Source organism: Corvus cornix, chromosome 11 (assembly GCF_000738735.6).
Source record: "Corvus cornix cornix isolate S_Up_H32 chromosome 11, ASM73873v5, whole genome shotgun sequence".
In the NCBI taxonomy this organism is placed as follows: domain Eukaryota; kingdom Metazoa; phylum Chordata; class Aves; order Passeriformes; family Corvidae; genus Corvus; species Corvus cornix.
The window spans coordinates 8,392,911-8,413,490 of NC_046341.1; the positions used below are offsets into that span (position 1 = coordinate 8,392,911).

The 20,580-nt window shown below is 47.2% G+C and overlaps 1 protein-coding gene across 2 annotated transcripts in view; it reads right to left on the reverse strand.

Annotated features, from left to right (window-relative positions):
* GNAO1 (G protein subunit alpha o1) overlaps positions 1-20,580 on the reverse strand; it is a 145,616-nt gene that overhangs the window by 5,608 nt on the left and 119,428 nt on the right. The window contains exons 6-8 of one of the 2 annotated variants that reach the window (XM_039558070.1): positions 19,792-19,921; positions 11,481-11,634; positions 1,101-7,462 (exon numbers count right to left, since the gene is read on the reverse strand). In XM_039558070.1, the coding sequence (XP_039414004.1) occupies positions 7,275-7,462; positions 11,481-11,634; positions 19,792-19,921 (472 nt within the window). In that variant the 3' untranslated portion in view covers positions 1,101-7,274. Of the gene's footprint in view, positions 1-1,100; positions 7,463-11,480; positions 11,635-19,791; positions 19,922-20,580 lie in introns of those variants that run through there. The other variant, XM_039558069.1, reaches the window with a different exon arrangement.

Consider the following 20,580-nt stretch of genomic DNA (forward strand, 5'->3'; position numbering starts at 1 on the left):
AGCTGGGGATGCCAAGCAGGCGCTTTCTAAAGCCTTGGGACTTCAATTTGATCGTTATCTTGAAATAAAAAAAAAGGCCTTATTCACAGGGAAACCAGAAACTGCCACAAAAGGATGTGGTTCTTCTTGACTTGTGGTTGTTGCAAAATTTGCTGGGTCTTGAGATTTTCATGGAGAGTATCAGGATGGGCTTTTTCCTTGATCATCTCAGGTGTTGTCCTATAATATGTATTATATTTAAATAAAGATGTGATGTTGTTGGTGGAAGAGCAGCTGAAATAAAGCTTCTGCCCAGGGAAACAGGAGTCCCCATTCAGGCAAAATAACCCCGATGACTTCTGGGTCCTGGACAGCTGTGCAGAAGATCCAAGCAGGATGGTGTCCTGGAGGAAGTTTAAAAAATCCCCAATAGCAATACACAAAGCAAAATCCTTTCCCTCTCAGCCATGTGCTGTATTCAAGGCTGGCCTGTGTTTCTGTTGGATTCATAGGATGGGCCATGTGGGAATTTGTGTTTGAGGATGAGTCCAGCTGAAGCCACATCGCTGGAAGTTGGTGAAGTCAATAAGAGCAATGGTTCATTTTCCTTTGCTGAGGTTTATAGAAAATTTTCTCTTGGTTTCTTCAAGTTCCTTACTTCTATTTTTATGCCCCAAATAATGGAAGATCTTTAGTTTAAACATAAAAGAATGCTCCGTGTTCTGTGCTAAAGCAAGGAGGAGAACACACCATTTACTGAATTGAACCAGCAATGGGTCTTATGACTCTGTGCTCACACAAAGAGACAGTGGAAAAGCAAAACTTGTGACTTGTAAAGGATTTGTAAACAAAGTGATGGAGGAAGCAATGGGGCAGCAAGGATGCTCTGCCCTGCTGCTGCCTCTGGTGAGCAAAGGAAAAAAAAATCCTGCCAAATACTTACATAAAATGAAGTATCTTTTGGTTATATCCTTTTCCAATTCTTTTTTTCCAGGTGGATGAGGCTATGGCAGACAGCTGGTGCTGTGTCTTGTGCAAGTGTTTGTGGAGGAGCCATAGGGTTAAATAACAAGTTTGAGAAGCTGGATGCGCTCAAGGGAGACACAATAAAACCACTCTCACACTAGAAAAGAGCTGGCACTTTATTAACATTTTGTAACTAATAAATACATTACCAACAGCCAATAAATTATTACAATAACTAATGCTCTATTAAACCAATGGACAGTCACTCTTCGTACAAAATTACAGTTAATACAGTTTGGGCCATCAAACATGCAGGAGAAATGATTCAGCGGGAAACCAGCAAAAGGAAAATGGTGACGGCCTCCAGTGATCCTTTGGGAAATGTGGTGGGGAGTGGGGAGCCCAGAGACAGGGTGATGGTCACTCTTCCCTTGTCAAGATGAAGTGGGGAAAAAGGAGGTGGGGGAATAGGGCTGAGGAGCACAAATTAGGGACCTAGGCTATTTAACAGGGCAATAGCTGGTGTTTAAACAACCCTCTTTGCTTGCCCAGCACCACCAAGTTCTTCCAGCACAGGAAAAGCTGGTGAGACTCGGGCACTGCTGAAAATGGTGTTTCACCTGCCATGATCCCTTCTCCCCACCTGGAGCAGGGGCTGTAGCTCTGGAGCTGCTTGCCCACCCTACAGTCAGGACTGGGTCTTGACATTAATTTCCAAGACACTGGGTAGAAGAAGGCCTGGGGCAGTGAGCATCCAGCTGGCTCCCAGCCCCTCTACCTCTTCTCCTGGTCTCTCCTCCCTGTGCTTACTCTGCACTCAGTGTCCATGAACAGAGCTGCCTGCCCTTTTGGGGAGATGGGGCTATTTCTTCAATCCAGCTCCCTTTCTGTCTGCCTGCAGGGTGCCAGCTGGAGGCTTTGGTCCTCCTCTCACTAAGGCATTGGTGTTTAAGAGTTGCACTTGCTTGTGTTTGCACACAAAAAAAAGATCTCACAGGCTGCTGGTTGGGGCATGAGCGGTCCTGTGCAAAGTCCCTTCCCACAGCCATATTCTCAGTATAACTACATAGGTCATGTACCTATATCTGTCAGCATCAATTACCTCGTGTTGGTGCTGGAGCTCAGAAATGACACAGTACCCTCAAGTCTCAGGGAGCCTTGGGGTGTGTTTGCCTGCTCTTTCCTGCAGGGAGGTAGAGGCAAGACCGTGGTCTGCAATTTTGTGCCACTTGGACCATGTCTCTGCTTTCTCATGTGTGCACTGGGGATGTGAGTGATGCGTCTGGGTGCTCAGGGTGATGCTCAGTAGCACCATCTCTACTGACCTTGACATGTCCAGTGTCAGATCACTAATGAGTGTTTTAGTCTCCTTGGAAATGGTTGTAGAGTTTTTGGTGGTAAGCCTGAAGACAACCCTGGCCCACGGAAACACCCAAGCACACTAGCACTAAGCTTCTCTAATTGACCTGACAGATGGTCAGCTTCTTCCCAGGAACTCAGCAACTCTCCCTGGCTCCAGGAGACTTTGTGACCACAAAAAGCTTGGGACATGTCACACAAACTAACAGTGCAGGGTTGGTCTCTTTCCTAGCATTGACTGCAAAATCCCCCAGGGGGGATGTCTGCCTTGTTGAGCTGCACAGTAAGGCTGGGCACATGGGGACCTTCTGGCAAAAGGACATCTTCTATGTCACATCCTGACCTCTTGGAGATTACACTCCTGGACTGAGAACAAGGTCTGTTCCCTTGCAGGCAAGCACTGGGCTCATGCCATCATAGATTAAACATGCCAGATACATTTTAATATACATTAAAGACTGCCCTCATTAATACTTTTAGTGTCCTGTGAAACAAAGTCGCATCAACAGAGGAGGCATGGCAGGCTCCTCCTGAGGATGCTCTCCCCTCCACAGAGGGCCAGGCTGGCTGGCCATCCAGGAAAGCTGGCTGAAGGCAAGAAGCTAATTCCGGTACAAAACTCCTGAGAGAGATGTAGTTGGAAGTGTTTCTGGGCAGGCAGTGGGAATGTGACCATCCAGACCCGGCAGGAGGGCGGGGGCAGCAGGGACACTCTGCGCTCGCAGACGGCAGGGCCAGATGGCCACGCTGAGCATTCCTGCTGTCCTGCTGCTCCGCTGGGCTCCTCCGGCCCCCTGTGACAACCAGAGTGTGTGCGAGTTCTGTATGCAAGATTAAAAAGTGCCCGTGGCAGTCTGGGGCTGTATTTTAGTGTGTGCTTTCCCAGTGCGTGGTTATTGCTCCTTCTCCCAACCAGCCCAGCTACTGCATCCTCCTAAGGAGCTCTGCAGCTCAGCCCTGCAGCTCTGCAAGACTTTCCTTGTATGGGTTTCTCTATTTCGTTGAAATTATTGTTTAAATAAAGAAGCTATTTGCATTTTTGTGGTCTCATGGCTCCATACCCGACCCTCTCATTCACTACAGAGCAAGCCAAGGGGGAGCTTCCTTCTTTCTTTTTGCTGCTGTCTGAAGCTCATCATGAGTTGCTAATGCTATTTTCAATGCTGACACCCCTCGGATGCTTCTGCTGCTGGAACAGAGACCTGAGTCATTAAAAACCTTCTGCATCCCAAAAAGAGCTTTTTTTTTTTGCAAATTCCCACATTAGCTTTGAAGGGCAGCAGGGTTTATACATAGCTGTTTCAACTTTGTGCTTTTAAAATCTATCCTCCATGCCCTGGTATGATTTCTGATGCAGTTGTACCAGTTGCAACATCCCTGCTGTGTGGTGACTGCAAATGAAACACAGCTCTAGGTCTCCAAGGGTCTGGATTCAGAGCATGGCAATTGCAAAGCACAAGGGGCTGTTAAGAAAAGGCTTTTGAAAGCAGGCGATGTATTTCAAGGTACTTTTTAGGCAACTGCTGCAAGAATTGCTGGTGTTTAGAAAAAGCACAGGGCAAAAGATTGCCTGCGGAAGGCACATCTGTCAGGAAAGGCTTCGGAGGATGCAGAAGCCAGCAGTGAGTAATGATTTGGCAGGCGTTCTGGAGACAAAATCTATATGCGGCCATCAAGCGGGAGAAATAGTAGTGTTTAACACTGGAAGTATTTCATCTTCCAAAGGCTCTTTCCAGCATTTGTCAGTGAATCCTCATGGCACTCGTGTGAGGGAGGGAATGTCAGCAACAGCAGCTGAGATGAAGCTTTAGACACACAATATGCCAAAGAAAATGAAAGAAGAGGCTCTGTGTCGCAACATTTCCTCTGCTTTTTCTCCCTTTTTTCCCCATGGGGCACCAGCTGCTGGTTATCACCAACGTGCTAGGACCTGCTGGAGCTGCAAGAGGGGGTTTGGACCTCCCAGCTGGCAAAGCTGGGAATGGGTTACCTGAATCCAGGCTGGAGAGCGGTGAAAGCGCACTGAGCCAGCACTGGCCACTTGACTGCATATGGCAGAGTTTGGGGTTGAGTTAATTTGAATTGTCTTTCCCAAAATATTCCTGTGTGCTTTACACTGGAGCTCACATAGCCTTGGCGTGGTGCTGCCTTCCCTGGGAACAGCTTCTGTTACTTATTTGCTTGGATAAAACATCATTCACAGCAAGGGGTGGGAACAGAAAATCTCCAAAACTCCAGTGCTTCTGATCAAACTCTTCTTACAGAGCTTAGTAAAAGGCCTGCAGCCCTGCCAGCACCAGCCATCAGCACTCTGGGTCCAGTGGTTACACACTTTACGTACCAAACATAACCAGCTTGTGGTTTTTCTGCCCTGGATTTGACACAACACCCGTGGATGCTGGGTGTTACTGCTGGGGCTCAGACAAGATATGTGGGTGGGCTGTGGCATGAGGAGCAGAGAGGATGTCCTGGTTTTGCTGGCCAGCTCTTCGCTGGAGCTGATGTCATGGGAGGCATTTTAAGACTGAGATGGTGAAGAGAAAGATGGGTACTGGCTTGTGCCAGAGCAGGGGAGGCAGGAGTTGTGTTATTGCTGTTAGTGCCCAGCAGAGCAGCAGCAGGTCCTTGCTGTACAATAGCAAATGCATCCTTTAGTGCTGTTTAGGAGTTACTGACAGTTACCAGCCATGCTGGGCTGTGAGCTGGCTGGATGGGTGACATACACCTCGTTTTCCTCTGCTGGCCTTCCCTGCTTTCCCTGGGGTGCTCCTGCTCATATCCCTGGCTGGGGATTTGTCACAGATGTCCCACAAACACTGTCCTGGCAGAGCACAGCCTCTGATAGGGACTCTCCTCTGGCTCACAGGTGCCCTTATGTCCCATCTTCCCTGCTCTCAATCTGGCTCATCTCCCTTCTGCAACTTCTGTCCCAAACCATTCCCTAAACCTCTCCGACTGCTCTCCCCCTCCTGTGCCACCATACGTGTTCCTGTCACTGCCTCCTGCACACTGATGCTCACCTGGCACCTCCCCTTGGGCTGTGCTGCTCTGGGCTGCTCTCACACCATCTCTCCTAAATGGGCAGTGAGAGAAGAGATATTGTCCCTCACCAACACAGCCCTGGAGAGACCTCCTGAGACCTGAAAGCCACTCCTAGATCAGGCTCCCAAGAGAGGACAGTTGAACTTGTGGCCAGCCTGGAAAGATTTGTGTTTTCCAAGATAATGGATTTCTAAGAGAGGCAGAAAAGAGGCAGGGATCACCATTGCCTGCCTGCCCCCAGGTGAGGTGGGCCCTGAGTGGGACCTCAAAGGTGGTTGTCTCACCCAGAGAACAAACAAGCTGTTGGGGTGGATTTCTAAGAGTACCTCCATGTCCACAGAAGTGACACCCCACCTCTCACATTCCCTTCTGCCTCTGACCCTGCAGCATCCAGAGCTCTTGGTGATGGCAAGCGAGTGTACCTCACATGTACCTCAGCCCACCTGTATTTGTCCTTATCTCTGAGCCCCCACTTTTGCTGTGCTGGGTGCTACCCCCACCCTTCCCACTCCTCTCCCCTGCCCTTCCTTCCTCCTTTCCTTGCACTTTTCCTTCCTACTCCATCACTTGACTCAAGTCAGCTCCCTGAGCTCTCCTTTGCCAGTGTTAACCATCCATCTTGCTACAGATACTGGTAAAGAGATGCCCTGACTGGAGACACCAACCCTGGAGCTGTCTCTCTGGGATGCTCAGGCAGGAGGTGACACAGGAAAGCCACCGGCTTCTGCTCAGCCAAGGAGGCTCAGAGCACAAGGCTGAGCTTCCCAAGGGGTTTGGATGCCCAAGAGGCAATGAAGGGCTTTGAGGCTCTTGCACACTTTGCTGCCACCCAAGCACGGGGAGGTTTCCCACAGCACCTCTCCCCATCTCAGGCACTTCAAGGTCAGATTCTGCCTACAAGAAGCCAGGGCTAAGTATATTTCATTCACCCCAGCGTTTCAGGGTTGAAGTCTGAAAGTGATGCTGCATGTTTGCAGGAGCATCACCTCTGCTGAAATCACTAAGGCTGGGAGGTGCTGTGGGAAATGTCCCCAGGCTGGATTCCTTGTCAGGATGCCACTGAGTGTGAGGTCCCCATCAGGACACCATTCCCGGGGCATCTTCACTGCCTACGCTCCAGGGGTCCCAGCCCAGCGGCCCCATGGCCTCCATGGAAGTGCCTCAGAAATGGGTTACAGCAACCACTAGATAAATTTTATCATTAATTCTGAAAACTCGAGGTAAAACTGCTACCAGTAATGAATGCTTTTAGACAAGACTTAGTAGGCTTTGTTACTGTGTCCCTGTTACTCAGACACCAGCAGAACTCGATATGGCTGTTTTACTTGTTCAAATAGCTGTCTGGAAAAAAGGAGAATGTACAAATCCAAGCTATGGTGGCTGCATTCAACACCAAACCCTCCAGCTTTGGGGTCAGAACTGGAGCTGTAAGGTACCCTCAAAATGATCAGGTTGTATCTAGCACTTCCCAAAGGAACAGTGTTTAAAAAAAGGCAGATAACCATGACAATGAACAATATCCCTTAATTTTCAAGGCAAAAAAAAAGTTTTGGTTCCAAACTACACTGTTCCTGACCAGTATGTTAAGGCTTTGATTTTTTTCCTCTCTTTAAAACCGAAGTATTTTTGTCTTTTGGCAGTTGAAATGCACTTTGTGGGAAATGCGTTAGCTCCCTGTGCAACACTGTGAATTGGAACGGAGGAGTAGAACGGGGCAGCAAGGGAATGAACCAAAAATGAACCAAAGTAAAATAAAATGGGTCTGGGGAAATCAGAACTTGCTGCAGAGTTGTCTGGGACAGGAGGAGGGATTTATGTATTTCTTCCTTGTTATCTTCTGAGGAGGAAAAAACAAGGAAAGGGATGACCTGTCCGCGGGACTGGAGGATACTCCGGGCGAGTGCCGGGAGCGGAGGGAGGAGGGTGCTTTAGTAGAGTCCACATCCCCGCAGGTTGTTGGCGATGATGACATCCGTGACAGCGTCGAAGACGAACTGGATGTTGTTGGTGTCGGTGGCGCAGGTGATGTGAGTGTAGATCTCCTTGTTGGCCGACTTGTTCTTGCTCTCGTACTGAGTCTGGATGTATGCCACCGCCTCTGTGAAAGCGTTGGGACCTGCAAGAGAGCCGAGAGGAAAGGAAAAAGAGCGGGTTAAAGTAACCCCATGACTTGAAATCCACAGGGTGCCTGCAAACACCCCGTTGTGGGGATGTGGGGAGCTCGTGCGGGCGCCCCATCTCCATCTCAGGGATGGGCACCGTTACCAGCCAGGATTGCTGCCAGGCAGGAGATGCTCCCTGACTGTCAGCTCAGCTGTATTTTTATTCTGAGTTGCTGTTTATAGTCTATAGAGATGAAATGGATGAGGGAGCTGAGTGTTAAACAGGCTATGATGGAAGAAATTCCACATCATGGTGACAAAAAAGAGAAGAAACCTGCCAGGAATGCAGTAAATGCTTGACCTAGGGAAAAGGCTTATATTTTTTCCATTTTTAGATTTTTTTTATTAAAGCTTCAGTTTTTGATAGAAGAGTTAACAAGAATTGAGGGCAGTATTGGTAGCTGTGCCCTTCTTTCCCTAAATCATTAAGAGAAAGAGACATGAAAAGATCCAGCCTCTCTTACAGGGCAAAGTGGGCTTTTCTCAAAAAAAACCCCAACCAAACCCAAAAAAAGGCTGATAAAGAATGTCCTTTTTTTTTAGGAATTAGGATTGCAGTACTCTTTGCTAGAGCCATGGCTAAAATCACACTGTGAGGAGTTTCTTTTTTTGATATATAGAGATATCTGTGCCAAACCTCATTAACCCTCAAATTTTGTATTAAAAAAAGCTTAGAATGAGTCATGCAAATGAGTAGATCCTTTCTCCTCTGGCCAGCTCTGACCCTGCTCACACACATGGCTCCACTTGGGCACCTGCTTAAGGGTGATGAAGGCTCTGGCTGGCCTGGAGTGAAGTTCCCAGCACTGCCAGGCACTGCCTGACCCCCAAAAGGCTCCACAACAGTAACACTGCTACTGCTTTTGGGTCCCTTTCCTTCCATGATGCTTTACTGATGGGAAATGCTGTTATTTGCTAGAGAGAAGCTTACTGGAGATGTGCTGTGGTGGAAGGCAGCTGCTCGGGGAAATCCCACATGCACACACATGCACTGCTAGTTGAAGACACGAGTTCATGAAGACCATGGGACTTGAGAACATGCCTGAAGTAAGGGAAGCCAAGTTTGTTCTGGGAGCAGATTCTTGCATGAAGAGCTGTGTAAAGAATCTGTGAATGGTTCCACATGCCGAGCACAACCAGGAGGGTATTTTATGAACAGGAAGTTGGTTGTTCAGAGACATGAGGATTTAGATGCTCGATTCTGTTTAGGAGAGCAGGGAGTCACTAATGCCAGCTTGGTTTAAAAAAAGCCGTGGATTCTGCTGCTGCTTTACTAAGTATTGTGGATTAGTTAAAAGCATGAGTGAATTAAGGGGATGGAAACACTGCTCCAGCAAACAGCAGGCAAATTTGTGGATGCAGTCTTCTAATAATTCCCTGTCAGCAGAACTAATGGACATCAGAAATTTCATTTCATTAAAAGCATTTTGTGGAACCTACTTATGATGTTGAAAGTCTGCTTGTTCAGTTTATAGGCTTTTATCAAATAATTCTTTCTAACTCCAGGGCAACATTCTAATAATGTTGCTTTTTCATGAGGCCACGAGGGCTTCATCCTGTGAGCTGTGGCCAGCAAAGCAGGGGCAAGCAGGCTGAAGTGTGTGCTTGGGTCTAAAGCCTGGGCTGAATGTTAGCACAGCTAACTTGTAAGAGCATTGCTGGAATACCTGGGGGTGAGATACTCCTTACCTCAGATCGCTGTTGGATCATTTTAAACGACTTTCAGCAGTCAGACTTCCTGCCCTCTCTGATGGCACAAGAGAGACAGGAGATCCGTTGAGGGTCTCTGGCATTGTGAGAACTCCCAGCTTCCAAAAAGCATCTTGCAGGAATTTAGAGCACCTTTAAGGTCCCCTGAGACTTGGGGAAGATTGGTTTGGTTCACTTGTGGCTGAAGTGCTCCAGACAGACGCTTTGTTTTCCTCTGTTTAATCAGCCAAGAGCTTAGCTACGTGTGTACGAGGGTCTGCCTCCCCCACTGAACTCTCTTGGGCTGGGATAGCTTGGGAAGGAATATCTAAAATCACATTCCTTCTTGTTCTAGTCTCTCTGACATCAGGGGTTCTGTAAAAATGGTATTTCAGAGTGAGGTTTCTGGGAGACAACAGTGAAGATCCACAAAACCAGGTGCACAAAATGTCATCAGGAAGGAGTGAGAGGTGAAGGTTTGCTTCACTGAAAAAAGGAAAGGGAAGAGGACATGACAGAAACCATCCAGCATACAGAAGCACTGCTGTAAAGAAGATGGTGATGAGCTTCCCTACAAACCATCCAAAAGCAGCAATCTAATTTACAACCAGGAAAATTTGGGGTAGGCATTATTGTGAGCTTTCAGCTGTAAAGACTGAAATTTCCATGATTAGATCTTTTCAGACAAATGTGTCGGGACTATGTTGGTTCTGTCTGGACCAAGCAGATGAGTAGATGGCTGAAATGTGCTGGTAGTGACAAACACCAAAATCTTCCCCAGAGAGGAAGCCTGCAGATGTTCTGAATTCAGCTGGAGTCATTCAGCTCCATGGCCACAGACCATTCAGCCCAAAGCAGCAATGAGGAATCACTTTTGTCTATTCACAGTGAAAAATCAAGTGCTCAAAGATAAGAAGCTCTGGTTAATAATTTGTTGGCCTCCCCAGAAATGTGACACTCTTGGTGCTCCTGGTTCACAACTGTGTTTCCTGACAAAGAGAATGGCTTCTCTGTCTGTTGGCTTGATTCATCTGGATGTCTCCGGTGAGTTTAAATAATTCATGACGATAAAAGTTTATTTTTGTGCCATCTCGGAATGGTAATGAGGGTGTGTGGAAGCCAGCGAGATGCAGAGGGAAGCAGCAGGGTGCAGCTGCAGCCTTTGCATGGGTGATGTATTCCCATCATTAGCGGGTCAGATGCCAGGCAGGCAGCACAAGCAGGGGCTTCTTGCACACTGCCCATCCCAGAGCTCCTGCTCTCACCTCCACAGATCACCAAGGCCTCCTCCTCCCCAGCCAAGCTCAGGGCACAGCTCACTGTGGCTCTCCTCTGCCTGCACTATGGGTTAGGAGGTGTGGGTAGACCAGAAAATGAAACACCTTGTTTTCTACCGGCATTTAACTGGAAGTGTTTCCATGTACAGACACTTGATGTCGGCAAATCTGAGAGCAAAACTGGGGACTCCTCAACTAATGTGATGAAAGTTTATTGCTTGAGCTGAAGCAGCCAAGCTGTGAGACCTGCTGTCTGCACACTGGAGGGCTGATCATGGAATCATAGAGTGGTTTGGGTTGGAAGCGATCTTTAAAGGTCATCTAATCTAATGCCCCATGAGTGATCAGGAACATCTTCGACCAGGTCAGGTTGCTAAGAGCCCTATCTAGCATGGACATTAATGTTTCCAGGATCATGATGATTCTACAGCCCCACAGTGCCTGATAGTGAGGAAAGTGGCCAGGATCTGCAGAAGGATTCTTGTTGTGGCCATAAGGGAACATGGTCGGGTATGAAAGAACAAAGCTGTACTCCAGCCGAGGACAGCCTAACAAATCCGTGTGTTGATCTCTTGGAGACCAGTCACCCATCTATAATGCTTATGCTCACTGCACCTTTCTGAGAGACCTGCAAGAAAGTTCATGATCCTATGTGACACAGGGAACCAGGGCACACGGGTTTGGGGAGTGCACAGTGGCCCCACACCTGCAGGTGCTGGTTTGGCATCAAACCCATCAGTGAGGTAGAAATCGGACACCCTGCTCAGTGGTGGTGGCCAAAGGGCCAGCAAAGAACTTGGGTCAAGTCATCCTCCTGCTTTAAGTGGACCATGGTGGGGGTGATCCTTTGACACTTACTGAAATAAAACCTGTAGTGAAGCCAGTGCGAGCTCTATCTCTGCATCTTTAGCCTCATTGCCTGCGATACACTACAGCATCAGCCTGGCTGGGGAGTGCTCTGTGGTCCCTTTGCTAAGCACTCCTGTACAGCCACATTTCTCATTACCTGTGTACTCAGGAAAGCAGATACTCAGTGGAGATTTCTTAATTTTCTCCTCAAATATGTCCTTCTTGTTTAGAAACAGGATGATAGATGTATCTGTGAACCATTTGTTGTTGCAGATGCTGTCAAAAAGCTTCAGAGATTCGTGCATGCGGTTCTGCAATAGAAAGGAAAGATCACATCAGGCCAAAGCTAGTAACCCAGGGATCTTCAACATGTAGGGAAATCTAAAACAACTAAATTAAGGAGGAAAGCAACAAAAAATAAAATCTACAATATACATAATAAATTTATGTATACATACAGCTGAACATATACATACACAGATGCAATCCCTGTAACATCTGACATACAATTAGTAACTTAAGGGCATTTAACAATACAGAGCTGTTTTGATTTTGCATAACATTAATTTACAGGATCCCAGCTCATAGAAATCATCATGCACCATGCATGGATGGAGAATTATTTTTGCCCTTTGATCAGATTTATGTGTCGGTGTAGCTCATGCAGATTTTCTAAAATGTTTTCAATAATTTTTCTAAAATGCTTTTTCCACTTTCTCAAATGTGTGCGGCACACAACTGGTTGGATACATTAACCAAGGACTGGTAGATCCTTGAATTAATCTAGAGTTGGAAGCAGACATCAAGGTGACATAATTTTGGAAATGACCTTGCCGTGACCTTTGCCTGGTTTTGTTATTTTGTTTAGTGTTGTCTGTTGGGCTTTTAATTTTTAAATTTCTTTTTTTTTTTTTAGTTCTCTTGGAAGATGGCTCAACAGAAAGTGTCTTGCAGAGAGGAAAAAAAGTGAAAAGGGAAGAAATAGTATAAAAAGGAAAACATAACAAAGAACATTTAAGAACAACCAGACTAGAAGTCAGGCAGCTACCACTGGTGTTAGCTCATGCCTCTAGAAGAAGATTAGCCACTCGCCAGCAGAAGAGCCATACATCCAAATGCACGCACAGCGAGAAGTCAGCTTTTTGGTTATAGGTCATGCAAAAAAAGACACAGAAAAGGAGAGAGATAAGAGGAATGAAAAAACCAGACCGGTTAGAGAGTTGCAAAGTCCGCCACATGGGTTTATGGTGGTGGAAAGAGCTCACGGCAAAGTCAACCAAGTGTCATGTTCCCCGCTGCTTTCAACTCTCAATTCGGTTTTTCTTTTTTTTTTTTCTCGGTTCAAGAGAAGCTTCATACCTGCCAAATTTGGTTGGTCTCTCAAATGCTCATTTTTTGGCCTTTGTTTGGCTAGATAAGGTCAGACGGCCGAGGAAAAGCTGTGGTGGTGCCGAGGCTGGCGACGTTTGGCGCCGAGGCCGACGCCGGAGTGCGCACGCCGGTCGCGTGGCCATCTCTCAGCCGGGAGCCGGGTAGTGCAGAGAGCAGGCGCGGTGAGGACGAAGCACACCCAAGAGTCAGGGGGTTATCAAAGGCAAAGCATGGTACAGACCAGACCGGCTCCTCGGCTTTTCCCAGCGGGATCTCCTTGGGACAGCACTCCCCAAACCCGCCAGCGCACGGAAGAAACCGGTTACAGCTATCACCACAGAGATACTGAAGAGAACAGGGCTGCACGGGCTTGTTACTGGAGGGTTTTTTGGGGTGGGTGCAGCACGTCCTGTTGCCCCCAGCCCTGGATTTGGGAATGTGGAGTGGTACATGAGTCAGCCAGGGGCCTTCACCCCGCTCCCACTCCATTTCACACCTGTGCTGGCAGCACAGTTTAGCCCAGCACTTCATTGATTAACACATTCCTTTTCATTGATACACTTTAGCATCTACTGAATGTTTTATATAGACAGAAGAGGCTCCGTGGATGAAAGAAACATCTGATCCAGCGCAGAGTGAAACAGGACACGTGGGATTTGCTGTGCTCTGTCTTGAATGACCGCGCATTTCCCCGCTGTTTGTATCGACACACGGGGATAACGCAATCACGTACAAACGTAAAATGCATTTGCTCATCGGGTCTCAGTTGCAATACGTTGCTTATCTGGATCATCCTGTGTCTGTGGGTGGTTTTTTGCTAACCCATTTGGTACTGGCTGGTGTGGGAGCCCCTGGAGCAATGCTCCTACTTGTGGTACCAAAATTGTAACCACATAGAAACCTGGTGTACAAAGGTTTTGCACAGGAGATCCTTGGGTACCCAAAGCCTTTGGGAGGAGAGAATGAAGTGGAGGGTGGTCAGGGGAGCATAAAGCAAATACAATTAACCATTTTTTAACGCAGGGTCCCTCACAGAACATTTTAAATGACATTTTTATCATCCTTGCTGATTTAAAATAAAAGCATGGAGAAACACGTGAATGCTGCTTGCAGGCTAAACCCACAGCTCATCCGCAGCAGACATCAGCCATCTGGGCAGCCTCGTGCCACAGCTGCCACGCTGCACAGTCCTGGAGGAGAGCAGAGGGGTGAAACTGCTCTTCATGGCATGGGGAACACCATGGGTGACATTGGGTTTGTCTAAGAAACAGAAGCTGAGTACTTCTCAGCTGGGCTTCATGGTTAGGTGAAGCCAACTTTTCTACAGTTCTAAGACTGTGTAAGGATCCTACAGAAGTCCTCCTACTTCTCTTACACAGTTTGATCAATTTGCATTAATGCATGTTAGGAGATGAGACTGTTTTCCCAAGAAATAGTGACTCTTAGTGTTCAGTTGTAACCAGAATATAGAATTACAGAATCATATACACACAGCACAAACCTCTGAAACATCCCTCTAAAACATGAGGGTTACACGAAATGTCCTCTATTCCTTTCAGATTCCAGAAACAAGTTTCAAAGCTTCCTAATGTTGTCTGACCTGGCTTTCTGATCTCTACAGGTTGATTTTTCCTCCAGCTTTGCCAGTTAGACAAATAAACATAATGAACTACTCTGCCCACTCATTTTTATTTACGTGGGAAATGTTTTGGTCTTAAAATCCATCTTTTCCTTCCCCACCACCAAAGAGAAGATGACATGATTCAAAAGCCAGAAATTGCTTTCTGTGTCTGGCAAAGGTGCAGAGCAATATTCTGGTGAGCAGGCATGGATGCTTCTGTTGTCATACCTGGATGCCATATGGGAAATGCTGTTGCGTCCCAGAGGGCTTATGGGAGCCCATGCACAGACACAAGCTGTCCTGGTGCTGGCTAGCATCAGGAATCCTCACTATCTCCCTTTTCTTTCCCTTCCCAACTGTTACTAGTTCAATAGATGTTTGTAGGAGCCCTCCAACAGCTCAGGCAGAGCCAGGTGCAGAGGCGAGGATGAGGCAGCAGTGTCTGGGTACCATATGTAAAAGGACAGGCTGCTGCCAAAGGAGGAGTGAGAAGTTAAATCCCCCAAATAATCTCCCTCCTCCCAGTAAAGCCACAGTGGAAGACCAATTTAGTCCCTTAGAACTTGCCTGGGGCCCCTTTCAGGAGCACCTGTGCTGCTGTGATGGGGCAGATGTACCTACTCTGCTAGGAGGCACTAACGGTTTTGCTCCTCATACTTTCAGATGAAGTGACACAAAGAACTTCACCTGCTTTTGGACCTATCATGCTGCTTTTTTCACTTTATGTTGGGTCTATCATTAAGGGAAGAGCTCTTCAGACATGAATTTCTTAATGTCACTTTCTGTTTCAAAATTGGTATTTAAATCCTTAAGTCTGCAAATACTTTGTACCCCAACAAAAAAGCAGCCCCACCACCCATGTTACAGAGGAGTAACCACTCGTCCATGCATATTCAAAGTCCAGTTAACTTTTCCTGCACAGAACAAGAGACAGAATTGCTCACAGCTGCGTTCAGATGTCATTGCACAACTGTGCTCCTGTCACTTGATGTGAAGAGCGAACAGCTTTTCACTCAGCATGAGGGAGAAAGGATGCTGCGGTCAAGACTCTGTCCAGGCAGAAACACACTCGTAAAAACCATCTTTTTTTCACCAGAGCATGGGAGGAGACCTGGTGATTTCTGCAACACAGTTGATTCAATATTTTCTGTTTTCCTTGGTGATTAAGTGCTTGCTGTCACGCAAACTATAAGGACACTGATGGTTATCCTATGCACAGCCAACTCCATATTCCCCCTCCTGCTTATATTTCCTAAGATGCCCAAGCCACTTTGGTTGCTTTGTCACTCCTGAGGCAATTCCTGAGCACTGCAATTCCATTTTCCTTGCCCAATGACAGCAGAAAGAGCACACTAACCAGGTCATACAGTGCAGGATGAACCAACAGGCCAACACTAATGCACACCAAGGGTTACCAGCACAGAGCCTTCAACCCGTCCCATCCTCAGCAATGGGGACACAAACAATACTTGGATGCCTTGGCTAGATATGGTTGACCTAAATAGCTTCAGAGGCAACTATGTGCAGCATCAACACCTCCCTCTCTTGCCATTACTCCTTTGAATTTGCAAGGTAAAAAATAGAGGATAGTCTCAGTTCCCAGAGCAGGTCCCATTCCATTGCTGTTTTTTAAAAAATATCATTAGGAATTCTATTTAGAAGGAACAATGGAAATCTACCTGTGTGAATCATCTTCTCTAGTTTTACTGAGTGATATGACTGCCCCTCTCTCTTCCCAGATTACAGAGCTGGGGCTTTTCCTTCTGTAACCTCAACTTATGAAACAAAAAGATAAAGTCACAAATGAAACAAAATCGCCTTGTTACGCAAAGACATAATCCAGGGAGATGTTCTGCCAGTTAAAGCAGGATGTTCCCACTGTGTACAAATATGGCAGAGAACCTGGCAGCTCCTTGTGAAGCACTTGGTAAAGGCACAGACAGGTGTAATACCTTGAGGACAGTGGCTTGTGCATTGGATGGGCTGGGCAGAGGGTACCGTTTTGCCACATGAGCTCTGGCTTGGGCTTTGGCTGGCAGCAATGGGACTGATGAAGGCACTGCCTGAATCTCTCTCATGCCTTGTTCCTCTCCCCTGGAAGCTGGGCACACAGGGACACAGTTTAGATCTGCCAACAGCAGCATAAGGTGTTGGAAGCAATGGGAGAAGTTGGATTCAGCAGCACTGGGAGTTTCTGTGAAAAGTGATCTTTACGGGTGTATGGGCCTAAAAATCACAGATACAGGAAGTTTTCTTTATTTTCTTTACATCTTTCTGATCTGGACATAGGGAAGTACTTGCTTTCCTCAACTGCTGCTGTGTGGCTCTTTGTGACAGGGAATTAGAGAGAAAATACATCCCTTATAAAAGACAGCCTGCCCTTAAGGAGCAGGGACAGCTTCAAACACAACAGTCTCGTTTTAGCTGCTGCAGGAGGATGGGTGCTCCGTCTTTTAAAACAAAGAGCACAATAACCCACAAAACAACTTTACAAGCATAGAGCTGTTTTTGAATTTTAAGGGCAGGGACAGGTCAGAGAGTGTTTCACCCAGCTTTGTTTAACCAGCTCTTTGGAAAGGATTCAAAATAAACCTGTTTGTGAGCTTTTTTCAGTGAGACAAACTGACCCTACACTTGTCCCACCTGGAGCTTACCAAGGTGAGCCTGTCCCTGGTCCATGTGATGCTGACTGCATCTCAACTGCAGTTTCCTCCACCTGAAGTGTGGTTTGACTTAGAGAAGTGCAAAAAGCACCTGTGAAATCCTGTGCTCATTGACAACAGGGTGCTGAGTGCAGGAGGAAAAGCCATTCTCTATGTGCACCCAGCTTTGGAAGGGTTTTTTTGGACCTTGATATGCAGTAGGGCTCTTTCCCTCTCATGGCTCCATGCCAGCAATGAAAGCTCTCTGCAAGTCCTTTCATACTCATGGAGACATCTATACAGCCCCCAAACCTTCAGCAGATCCACACAGCTGGAAGTGCCTGGACTGTAGTAAGTAACTCTAAAAAATGAAGCTAGAGGAGCAGCATCCAGCTCACTTTCTCAGCTGCCTCCTCTTTGTGTTTTCCAAGTGAGAAGCAATAAAAGCTGATTGACGTCATTAAAGCTGGCAGATGTGACGGATGCAGACAGCAAATCGGCTGACTGACGAGATGCTGTTTTACTGCTGGGTTTTTGGAGAGGCACCACATTACCAAGGAGGGGACCAAATGCTTGGGGGTTCACCTGGGAGGGGCCAGGGTCTGTGGGTGCCACATTTTCCACCTGCCATTTGTGATGGGGATATAATAGGACAGGCAAGATCCAACACCACTTTTTTTTTCCTGATTGCACTGGCCTTGCTCAGGGTTGTTTATTTGGGTTAGGCAGGGGCGTCCCGCCGGCGTGGTGGTGGCAATGCCGAATCCTTTCCCCATTTACGCCGAATGTGTAAATGAGCAGCAGCTGCCTCTGCCCTCCTGTTGCTCAGCATCTCCTGAAATGTGTTGTGAACAGGGACTGAAATAGCAAGCAAATGTCAGTGCTGTGCCAGAGCTGCACCAGGCTGCTCTCCTGCTGCAAAAGGAAAGTTGGAGATGCATAAATCCCAGTTTCTGCAGCGCAGCACTTCAGGGGGGAGGCTGAGCTGGCTCCGGGGTGGTGCTGGGTGAGGGACAATCACTGGCAGGGCTCTCCCCAGGAGAGATGCTCTCACCTCTAGTTCAGAGCAGCAGAGTTAAGGCTGACATTTAAAAAATGGCATTGACATTCAGGCCATTCCATTTTGTGCTCCATGGCTTTGAATCACAGGCTCTGACTTGTGTAGATGGTCACCCAAAGGCGACCTGTATTAAAAGCTGCCTTTGGCTTCACAATTTGGGTGTCACAGTCCAAGTTATACCTGCAGAGCACCTTGCTCTCTGCTCATACCACAGCTTTGCTCCCTGTCTCCTGGACCTGCCCTCTCCCTGTGTGTTCTTCTGTGTCTCCTGGCTGATTTTGCTGCCCAGCTGCAGAGCTCTATAGTGTTGAGCTAATGGCTGGATTTTTCAAATCATGTCAGGAGATTTTGGTTCCTTCCCAGTAAATCCTACAAGGCTGAGCTCCTTGAGCATATCAAGGCCAGGGTCAGGGGGAGGAGACAACTGGGGATAAATAAGTGGACATGAGAGGATGTAGAGTGTCTCAATCAATCTGGAGGGACACAGTCATGGTCATAGAATCACAAGGACCATCAAGTCCAACTGGTCCTGCACAGAACAACCCCAAGACATGCCTGAGAGCATTATCAAAATGCTTCTTGAACTCTGTCAGGCTTGGTGCTACGACCACTTCCCTGGTGAGCCTGTTTCAGTGCCTGATCACACTCCGGGTGAAGAACCTTTTCCTAATTTCCAGCCTAAACTTCTCCTTGACACAGCTTCATGCCGTTACCAGTCCTGTGACTGGTAATATTAATATCACCCAGAACTCTGGCATCGATATGATTCAAACAACCAGGTGATTTCATCAAAGAATTTGCCAGAGCTCATAAACCTGGCTCAGAGACTAGAAACCAAAGTCCCCCTCGTCTTTTTGGGACAAGAAAAGCATCACCTAACAACAATCTTTTCCTTGATCCCATCCTCATCCACAGCTTTCTGCAAGCCTGACATCTTTACCAGCAGGAGAATAAAAAGCCTCAGAGAGACAGAGCTGGCAGGAGTGAGCCCTCCGTGCTGCTGCTGCTGCTGCAGATTGGGCACTGATGAAACCATTACTGAGTATGGCCTTCAATTCCTTTTCATTAGACAAATATAACTGGGTGCCCACAACAGTTGTCATTAGTCCCAAAATCATGTATCCCCATCATACTGAATGAATGGTCAGAATGCACTACTGAGTCTTACCGTATCTTTTCTGTGTATTCAATTCACTTGTATTAATTGCACTCTAATGCCAGGGAGAACACAGGTCCTCACCAGCTTTATTTCCAGATGGTATTTTGAGCCTAATGTCACAGTGGGAAGTCATAAAATCTCTCCTAGAGCAAATTACCTCAGGAATCAAACAGTTCCATTCTCACTAAGGAAAATGAATTTCTGTAGCCTGAAGAAATAGGTTATATTCCTAGGCTGAGCCCCAGGTGTGCACTGCTGTCCTGCACCTCTGCACCACAGCCTGACTGCTTCCCTGTTTTAAAGCCCACCCAGCTGTATCCTCTTGCTGGATATAGGGTCCTGTAATGCATTTTGAAAACACAGGTTGGCTAGAAAGGAGAAGCAAACCACTACGACTTTACCAGCATAAGGAAGCATTACCTGGGCACGCAGACTTCATATCAAAAAATGTGGAGGAGGACAGATCTCCCCAGGATTTCAGAGTCAAGGGGGAGTGACGGACAAAAGCACATTACTGTAGCACCTCAGGGAGCATTTGGCGATCTCTGAGGAGCTGCTGGCTATACAGTATCCCATAAAGAGGTGTTGGGGCCTCCAAGACCCAGTTAGACTCACCGTGGTTTCGTCTTCATGGAGCACCTGGTCGTAGCCACTCAGCGCGACACAGAAGATGATTGCTGTGACATCCTCAAAGCAGTGAATCCACTTCTTGCGTTCTGATCGCTGGCCCCCGACATCGAAGAGCCTGCAGCACAGGGGAGGACCATCACCACCCACTCCTCCCTAGCTACCAGGGAACTTTAGCATTCTTGGCATTTTCTGACCACATGGGCCCTGGGAGGCTCCAAATACAAAGCAGTGGGTCTTTCACCCCTAGTTTGGTCTTCTCCTCCAGAGCCTGCAGCTGAGGAGGACCAGGAGGAGCAGTTACAGACAGGGATGTGGGGACTTGTGGGAGAGCCTTAACAGCGTGCTGGGTCCCAAAGGGTCTGTGGAGGTGGAGACCACACATTCTTGACTTTTATATGCTCTAAATACTGTTTGTGTGTGGCTTTCTGTCTTTGTGCCCTCTTCTCTCTACTGGATGGCATCATGAGGGTCAATGTATTGTGTTAACTACATGTGACTGACCCACTTAAGAGAAAAGATCTAGCCAAATACTTTTACATTTATGAGGCTTGATCAGATTTGGGGGTCAATCTTGTATTATACATTCCAACAAAGAGGTGTTTGGGTTAGAAGAAGCTGCCATGAGCTTCTATCTTACAGGAAGTGACTTTCAAGACAGGATTGTCAAACATTTCATTTTGTTGACTCTCCAAAATGCTGTGTCTTCTGCAGTGGGAGCTATCCATGCATTAACCAGCAATTTAACAACTTCTTCTTTAGGAAGTATGGGGAAAC